Consider the following 9,912-nt stretch of genomic DNA (forward strand, 5'->3'; position numbering starts at 1 on the left):
TTAATTTATTAAAAGTTATTGGGGCCTCAGTCAGTGGTTTTTGTCACTACGGAGAAAAATGTAGATGCATTTATCTACATTTTTATATAAACCGCATAAAATGCGACTAAATAGCCGATGTTAATATGATTGTAATTTCACGGATAAAAATAGTACATGAACGATTTTGTTGTTGTTGTTGTCGGTCAAGATAACGGATAACAAAAAAGTAGCCCGCCCTGACACCAACTCACACACATCTTCATTCACAGTCTTGCTTGTAGATTGATTTTTCTTTTCTTGGATGTTTTGATGTTAGCTTGTCGATGTCTCAGTTTTATTCGCTGGTAAAATCAATAAGCAGCTTGAGGTGACTCTGCTGCTCTCTAGTGGCGAGAAGCCGTAATGTTGGCTGGTAATCGGAATGCATTATGGGAGATGTAGTTTGTAGTCAATTCGTTTTCAAAACCTATTTTAAATCAATCATGGGCCTATAAAACGCTGGGTGGGCCACATAAAATGACGTGGCGGGCCACATGTGACCCGCGGGCCTTGAGTTTGACACGTGCATTAGAGTATGTAGACTGTAATGCAGTGGTTCCCAAACTTTTTCTCCTGGGCCCCCCCAGTGGTTTCCAAACTATTTCTGCCCCCCCCCCTATGGCTTACAAATAGCCGTCTGGTTGAACGATGTGTGTGCGCGAAGGAGGGAGGGGGAGGCGGGTGGATTCTTAGAAACTCCCTGTTATACTCAGCCCCGGCTCCAGACGAACAAGGGGTGGTGGGAGGGAATCAACTTTTTGGGGGGCAAAATAAATTGTAGCTGAACATAGACAGCTTTACTCATCAGTCGGTTAGTTTGGGGGAAAAACTGTGAAAAGTTCTTTACGTTTTGCTGGTTTGCTGCCATGATTCTAACACACCTGTAGCTCCGCACAGCAGCAGCAGGTCTCCTTCACTGCCCACAGGTGTAAACCCAGCGCGAGTGAAGTAGCTCTCATGTTGCATTTGAAGGCGGCTCGGAAAAACGGATTAAATAGTTTTAACTGCTGATAAAAATAACAGAGGACACAGATATGGGAAATGCGGAAGCCCCTACTGTATCAAATTGACAGAGGAATAACAGAGAGTTGGCCATTCTAAGGTAAAAACCCAGCGCAGCCCCACAATTTGGGAACCTCTGCTCTAATGCATCCTCCAGGACCCTGCTGAGGGTGTGGAGCTGGTCCAGTGTTCCACATTCAGGACAAAAACCTCACTGCTCTTCCTGAATCCGAGGCCAGACTATCTGATGGTTCCTCCTCTCCAGGACCCCTGAATAGATCTTAGCATGGAGCCTGTGATCTCTCTAGTTTGAACACACTCTGCAATCCCCTTTTTTATAGGGGACTATGGGGAAATTTTACTGCCATAAGTCAAGAACACACATTTTCAGTCTGAAAACAGGACTTCATGTCTTTGTACTCAAAACTTTTGCTCTCTTGGCTCAGTAGGTGCTATCATATGGGTTCTACTATAATCAGTAGTAGCCATACAGACACCCTGAAGGAAACCAATGCACACAATATAACCCTTTCATTCTATTGGCTGAGAGGTTGCCATGTGGTGGTACTCTTTGTTTCTCAAGAGAGCAGAAAACAAATTTGCAAGTGAGCAGAGAACTTTGAGCAGAAATTTGATCCGAGTGGAGAGAAGAGGAGAAAGATTTGAGAAGGCACAGTGAATATTTGAAAGAGAGCAGAAATTTTGAGTACAAGCATTACAAGTTTTTAGAATAAAGACATGAAGTCCTGCTTTCATATGTGCTCTCAACTTATGGCAGTAAAATCCCCCCATAGGTACCACCACACCATTCTCCCAATCAAGGGGAACTTATCCCAATGTCCACATAAACCAACACAGCCCAACAACATTCAGAGCCTAAAGAAACTCTGGGCAAATCCCATCCACTCCTGAGGCCTTGCCCCTCAGGAACTCTTTAAGCACCTCAGTGACCTCGTCCCCAGAGATTGGAGAGCCCGACCCAGAGTTCCCAGGCTCCCCTTCCTCAATGGAAGGCATGTTGGTGGGATTGAGGAGGTCTTCAAAGACCCACTGACTCATTACGTCCCCAGTCGAGATCAGCAGCACACCATCCCCATTATAAACGGTGTTGGTGGTGTCATCAGCACTCTGTGTCATACATCTGATTTAATTGTTTGCTGAAACAGGTCTGTGACCATGAGATGGGGTGTGTCAGTGAGATTACATGTCCAGATATTGTATGCAAATAAAAGAACACAAAAAATTAGAAAAATGGACTAAAAGATGAACAAAATTCAGATATTCTTGAGACCATGTAAGTTTATTTGGAAGCTATGTTTTAGTTGAGAAAGGCAGAAAAGAAAATGAAAATGTATTTCATTGTTTAGATTTTCTGACGTATTCTTCCTTTTTTATTTTGTCAAACATAGTGCACACCTAAAAGATTTAGGTGTGCACTATGCACTATTTTTCTTTTTTTTTATATTACAAATACAATGAAAGCAAAGATTTTTGTATTTACAAAAAGACAAAGTAAACTTATGTAGAAGATCTAATCAATTGGTAAAACTAAATTATTTTATATTTTTGCTTGCTAAACTGCCACCATTTACATTATAAAACAAAACAAAAAACATTGCCAGCTCCTTGGCTGAAATTTCTGGTAGACCTAATATAAATGTCTCACTGAATTCCTCTGCTGGACTTCGAAACCAAAAGTGTCCAAAGGCAGCATTGGTGGCTGAACTGCTGCAGGTCAGTAGCATCATAAACTTTTTGGCACAGCAGCATTTGGCAAACGTTCAATGGGTCCAGAGCACATACTCAACTCTGCTGCTCAACCAACACATCAACGCTTCTTACAGATGTGGCACCATTCTGCTTTGCATTGCCAAAAAGCATTGTTACAACAAAAAATTAACCAACCAGATTTTCCTTACCTTTTCTGCTAAGTTATTTAGATTACATCAGTAATCAATAACCTAGATGCTGCAGTGGGAAAGAGAATGTAGCTGTTAAGACCAGAAGAAAAAAAGTCAGCTTGGCTAAATAAATAAATAAATAATAAAAAGGTAAATTAAAAGAAAACTGCTATTTTGCAGACTCGTGGATGAACAGGAGAAGCTAAATTTGGCTGTGACCTGCCCAGAGCTGCAGCTTGTCATCGATCTACGTGCTTTGTTGTTTGAAATTTTTAATTTGGGTGCTCTTTAGACGGCCAGTGAAAGGGCATTGTTGGCAAGAGACGAACTCCCCTTCTGCCGCTGCCATTCAGCACTCGGCCTTTTTTTCTCTTCTTCCTTCAAGGGAAAAGGTGCCATGAATATTTTTTCAGGGGGCTGGGGATCGAGGCAAACAAGACATGAAATGGCGGATTAATTGAATCTCGTGTTTGAGCCTTTGGTCCTTGCTTTTAGACCGGTGCTTTAAATGAATACAAGGCTGCTCTAATTGTGCAGAGACACAGAAGAAGTATCCTTCAGATTCCTTTGCTTTTCCTGTGTGGATGGGAATTTGATTTAGCAGCAAAAGGCATCTTATTAGCTGCTTAACTCTGCAGTGTTACACTGTTGGGAAGGTTTTTAACGGCACTCCTAATTTTATGTTACAATGCTTCTGTGGACGGCATCTGTCTTATTTTAGAAAAAACTCATTGTTTTTGTCGTTTCCATGTCTCCCCGTCCATAAATATGATGCCACCCTGATAACCACAGCAACAGTACCACTCCAAAATTGATGTTCTGATTGATGACACGTTCAAAGAAATGATCTTCTCCCTCACATCAAAGGTACTTTCATCCTTGATTCTGTTGTATTTTTCATACACATTTCTAAAGAATTTTGCTGTACATTACTTTTCTCTTCTTGCATGAACAAAAAATATTTATCTTTGACATTTGTTTATTTAGAATTTACGTAGTTAGTATTGTACTGCTTGTGATATTGTGTTAGTAGTGAGTTTCTATGATTCATAGGGGGGACAATTTTTCTTGTTTGACTTTTTTACAATTAATACAGTAAAGAATTTAATCTTTTCTAGGTAAAATTCCAAAGCAGTGGACTTGAGAAATGTGTATTTAATAAAAATGATACTGAATCATGTTAAAATTATAATATAACTGCATAAAACAAATCTTATTTGTTGTGTTTTGTGTCTGCAGTGTACTGCTGTTTTAGAAAGCGTCCTCTCCAAGCTGTCCAGATACGATGAAGGAACATTCTTCTCCTCCATCCTCTCTTTCACAGTGAGAACCACAAACATGCAGCCTCTTTGTTTTAGATGGCCACATGGGCAGCATTTTATTTGTTGGAAACCAGATCTTCACAGCTAGGCTTCAGTGTGATGACTCTTCTCCTTCCCTTCTTCCCCCTAAAAGGTGAAAGCAGCAGCCAAATATGTGGAGGTCCCTGTGAGTTTGCTGCTCTGTTTTATAACTCACCCTGTCTGTCATCTCATTGTGCTTCTATCTGCACACTTTGAGTTAGAATGTTTGGTGGGAACTGAGCGGCTGATTTTCTCTTTGAGTCAGGGTGTTCAACACTTTGTGAATCTGATTCTACCGAAATGTTGTCTTTGATATTGTCTGAATGTAGACTAGCTATCTTCTAGACATTTTCAGCAGACTGGTTGCTGTTTCATCTATTTTTATCTCAACTCAGCCACTTGTCCTTGACTCAAGCTGGACTGGCTCTACACTCCATGAGTGTCGTGTTTCAACATACCAACTGAAGTGCCAATAAAGTTTTCACCCCTCTGAATGTTTTACACTTTTTATATTATTTTTCAAATCAATCATTATCAACTTAAGATTTTATTTTTCTTTTCTTATAACAAAAATTTCAAAGTGAAAACTGATTTCTACAAAAATAATGACAAAAACATGAAGGATAAAGTAATATTTCAATTTATTTTATTCTTCTCTTATAAAATGTCTGTCTGAAAAAGCACTATATAAATTGTATGTATGTATTATTATTAATAATAATACATCATATGTAATAATACATACTATGTATTATTACACACATTATACAATAACTGAGTGCATAAATATTCACCCCCTCCAGTCAGTAGATGCACCTTCAGCCCTTTTTAAGTCCTGCCACAAAAGTTCTGTTGGGTCAGTGTTTGGGTTTTCTCTGGGCCATTCCAGAACCTCTACCTTTTGTCTTCAAACATCTCTGTGTAGCTTTAGCTGGTTGCTCGGCTTGTTGTCTCGCTGGAAAATAGATTTTCCACCTTTTCTACCTTTATAAGTCTTCTAGGGCCTGCTCCTGAGAAGTATCCCCGCAGCATGATGCTGCCACCACCAGGCTCCGTAGTAGGGATGGTGTGTTTGGCCGTTAAAAAGCTCCAGCAAAAACTTTCTTTCACCTGACCATGGAGTCTCCCACATGCCTTCTCTCAAACTTTAGTCTAGCCTTGATATCCAGGGAATGTTTTATGTCCATTATTTAAAAGTTTATACTTTTAAATAATCTTTCTTAAGCTTTGCTTGGAATGTTCTTTAGTTCTCATGTTGTCAATGTAGCCAGGAATACTGATAAACCAGTGCATGTCTTTATAATACAATTAGTGTAGTGATGGTTGCAACAGTGGCAGGAGTTCAGGAAATGTCTTTTTTTTTTCTTAATTGACAAAATTTTCTAATAATCAGTTTTCAGTTTGATGTTAAAGTGAGAGGTTTGTGTCATTTTTTGGCCAAAAAGTAGAATTTTCTTAATAATGATTGATTTGTAAAGGAAATAAAAGGGTAAAATATCCAAAGGGGTGAATACTTTTCGTAGACACTGTACAGTTGTGTTTCCAGAAACAGGCTCATCATTACTCTTAGACATTTACCCCAGAAAAGGTTTGGACAGGAAAGTAACACTTCTTTACTTCCCACAAAGCTTAAGTTGGATTTTACAAATAATTTGAATGATTATCTTTTATCTTTTTCCAGAAGTATAATTCATTTTTATTACCTGGCGCTCTTTTGTTTTATATTTTATAATAATATTTAAACACGAAATCTGTGAGCTTGGACTAACTGAAGCTTGGTCTTAATGTACCTTTGAAGTCTGAACTTGGATCTGGAAGTGATGGCAGCTGTAATAACACCAGAAACCCAGCAGGATTTATTAACTTATTTGAGTAGTTCTGTGTGTGCAGGAGTTCTTAAGAAACACAAAGTAAGATGCATGTATTGCTGCGGCCGTCAAATCTGTGATGTGCAAGGCAGCCATGTTAGGTTTAGTCGGTTTGCAAGTGAAGAACTTTTGAGTTTCCAAGTCAAAATCTGAACCTCAGCTCAATTTACTATGATTATTTTGAAATTCAATTCCAGCTTGGAAATAGAAATGTAATTCATCTTAATTACTTAGATACTGTTGGACTATACTATAATCAAAGCCTACAATCAAATAAAATGTATGAAAGCCTTTGCTACGTAGCAAGTTTAAAAGCCTTTAAAATTGCTACACGCAATTTTAAGGGTTAGGGTTACTAGCACCTATTTAGTTGGTGCTAATAAATATTTAAGGTTTGAAAACACAGTTAATGTTGCAGAGTTCATAATTTTGAAGTTGAATTCTGCCAGAACTATAATAGAACTTTGATAGTAGTAGTGGAGTAAATAGCATTATTGAATAAAACAGAATACAATCAGTATGCTTACTATACAAGTTAAACATGTTAGGTTGCACTCTGTTTCATGTTTTATAAAATAAAATCCAAATTTTATTTACAAGATAGAAGCAAACAATAAAACTAGATGGAAACATAAATAATTTGATATTTTCTAGCTGCTACATGGTCATAATTAAAGTAACACTCCATTGATGTTGGTTAGTATATTTAAAGCCATAGTGTCTGAATATCAAATGTGGGAAAATAGAGCATCAAGAGACAAAACCTGAGCTGAAGAGTGGCAGCACAACCTGCCACCCCCAGCCTGCTCCTGCCCCCTGCCCCTCCTAATGCTCTCTGGTTCCCATCCAGACTTCCTTCCCAACCGTCTCCTCCCATGAAATTATAGTGTAACACCTACCTTGGCCTGTTGGTCTTTTGTATGGAGGAAACCTGAAGCAGGTAAGCCTCTTTGGGAATAAAGAACAAGAGGTGAAGTCTCTGAGACCCCTCACTGTGCTGCACCACCTCCTTTGTCACGAAAGAACAAGCTGTCTGCATTTTACTTTTCACTACATTATAATACATTCCTTCCTATTATTTTCTTAAAAATGAAATCCTCATATTTTTTCTGATCTCATTAGCATTAAACAGCAGCGTATTTTGCTGCTCTGATGCAGTTTAACTTTGATGGCACATTCTTGATTGGTAATGAAGACAGAAAAAAACTCTGGACATGAGAAGCAGCATATTTACAACATAAAAACACAACCCATGTGGAAGAGGTAGAGTAATAGCATTACTGAATAAAACAGAATAGAATCGTATTTTATTCTAGAATTGCACCGCTCAGGGTGACAGCACGGTAAAAATAGATTTTTTTTTGGACAACTATCCCATCTTGTTTTATATACTGCATAGTTGAACTGATTTTTGGCAATATTCTTCATATTTTGCTATTTTGTTGTGATGCATAACCATAGCAACAAGGTGGTTTACAACAGGAAGCAGCTGATTAACACAGGAAACACTGAATTATTACCACAACTGGAACCTGAAATCCCAAAGGAGTTGAAGGCAGGCAGAAGAGGAACAAAGATGAGAAAAGAAGGAAGCTTAAACCACCTCCACCATTTGAATTAATATGAGTTACAACAACCTGGCAACATGGCTTCAATTCAATTCAAAGTTCAAATTCAAGAATACTTTATTAATCCCAAAGGGAAATTAACTCATTAATTTAGATACTTCAAAGAGTAATTAAACATAGTGATGGCTGTTGGCAGGAAAGATCTTCTGCAACGGTCTGTACTGCACTGAATCTGAAGAAGCCTCTGACTGAAGATGTTCAGTATTGTGATGAGATACTGAGCATCTCATCACAGAGTTTCTTTGTATGTCAAATGTTGATGAGTGCCAGGTGTCCATGGATGCTGGTGTTTAGTTTCACTTTGCAAACTAAAACCTAAAACCTTCAGTTTTAGGTTGCATCTTTCTTCATGTACTTACAGTGAATATTACTTCAGGGATGTCCATAATTTTCTTGGTCCTATGAAGAATTCTTCTTTGCATAGTAATCTCCAGAGGTTCCACAATCGTCCCCAGAACAGAACCAGCCTTCTTTATCAGGCTGTTGAGGATTTTTAGGTCTCTGGGTCTGATGCTGTAAGCAAACAAGCACATATCAGGACCCCCTGCAGTCTACTTATTGTCGTGGAATCAGCGTTGATGATGCCATCATGCACCTGCTTCAACAAACCCACTGTCGTCTGGACAAAGTAGGCAGCACTGTGAGGATCATGTTCTTTTATTGTTCCAGTCCTGGAAAAATAATTATAGTGAATTGCCGATGTTTTCTGAATTTCAAAATATACCAGGCAACCACAGAATACAAAAAGCAGAAATCCTGCTATGAATCATCCAATATGTACACATCTTCAACATCCACCGACCGACGATCTTCCATTTCCCCCAGGAATCCATTGTGTATCCAGCTGCATATGTCCCATCAGGGCAAGAGGGCGCTCCTATGCTCCGTCTTCTCATCAAAAAAATTTGATCCATTGCGTTGAGAGACCAGCTGACCAGATACATTATTTGCAATAAAGAAGATATGCAAAGAGAGGCTCCACTTTATTAACAAGTCAGCAAAGGACAAAGGACAGAGAGCAAAAACAGGGTAGATATGGGAGGGAGAGCAGGAAGATATCATGTTATAATATTATTCATTCATCAAAGACATACCTGGAGTGCTGCTGTGATTTCTTCGTGCATGTTCCTTTAAATCTCCCGCAGCAACCATTTGGACTGATTAAACCAACTGCTGCCTTTTTGTCCTTCTCGGAGCTGCAGTCTTGAGTCAAGTTTACGCCTCACAAAGCACCCTTCTCCGCTCCTCCCTCACTCAGTTCCTCCAGACGAGCAGCAGCAGCAATTAGCAAACACCTGTGCATCTGCTGAGCTCGTCATAGGAACTACTTCTCAGTCCTGTTCTCAGAATGTTTGTAAATGGCATAATGGAGGAGCACTGTAGTGATGAAGGTGCAGTGTCAGAACAACCAAGAGCTTCTTAAAGAAAGGGAGGCCACTTCTTTAAGTTATATATGTGCAGGAGTTTTACCACTGCTGAAGGTAACATAGTACTTGACACAATCACAATAGTTTCAGTTTTAGTTTGCATCTTTCTTCATGTACTTACAGTGAATATTACTTCAGTATATTTTAGAACAAGAAAAACTATTTTTAATTCCAGTAACCTGTGAACATGAACACAACATCCTCCTGGCAGAAATGAAATAAGGTTGAGCATGTGGCATTATTCTATTACCAGGTATTTTCACTGCTCTCCTCTTCTAAAAACTACTCATTATTCAAAGGTCTCTTCCTCCTCCTGTCACTTCACTGCTTTATCTCTCCATGTCTTTACTGAACAGGAATGTTTGTGCATGGAGTTTCTTTGTATGTCAAATGTTGATGAGTGCCGGATGTCCTTTATCCGGATGCTGGTGTTTAGCTTCACTTGAAGAAGAATAAGTGAAGCTACACACAATGAGTCTACGTGTAGCCTGGCTGATACAGAGAGCGAGAAACAGGTGGTTTTGAGTTGTACTTCAACAGGATTTCCCTTTGCTGTGCAGCATAGCACTAAATTAATAATATCTATATTTCCAAGTTTCATTGAGTTAACAGAATTATTCTACCGTGGCAGCGCGGCCATGGATGGAAATTCCATACGGAAATTTCCGTATGTAAACAATAACATGCAAGGGGTCTTATGATTTTGATTAAGTCAGTGCCTC

The 9,912-nt window shown here is 39.0% G+C and overlaps 1 protein-coding gene across 1 annotated transcript in view; it reads left to right on the forward strand.

The window, feature by feature from the left end:
- Positions 1 to 3,710: 3,710 nt before the first annotated feature.
- LOC106937601 (calcium-dependent secretion activator 2-like) overlaps positions 3,711 to 9,912 on the forward strand; it is a gene marked incomplete at its 5' end in the record, with an annotated part of 44,575 nt that continues 38,373 nt past the window's right edge. The window contains 2 exons of the mRNA XM_015019178.1: positions 3,711 to 3,791; positions 4,164 to 4,247. Of these exons, the coding sequence (XP_014874664.1) occupies positions 3,711 to 3,791; positions 4,164 to 4,247 (165 nt within the window). The remainder of the gene's footprint in view (positions 3,792 to 4,163; positions 4,248 to 9,912) is intronic.

This window comes from Poecilia latipinna, unplaced genomic scaffold, assembly GCF_001443285.1.
Source record: "Poecilia latipinna isolate Pla-1442-1.1 unplaced genomic scaffold, P_latipinna-1.0 Scaffold2387, whole genome shotgun sequence".
Lineage (NCBI taxonomy): Eukaryota > Metazoa > Chordata > Actinopteri > Cyprinodontiformes > Poeciliidae > Poecilia > Poecilia latipinna.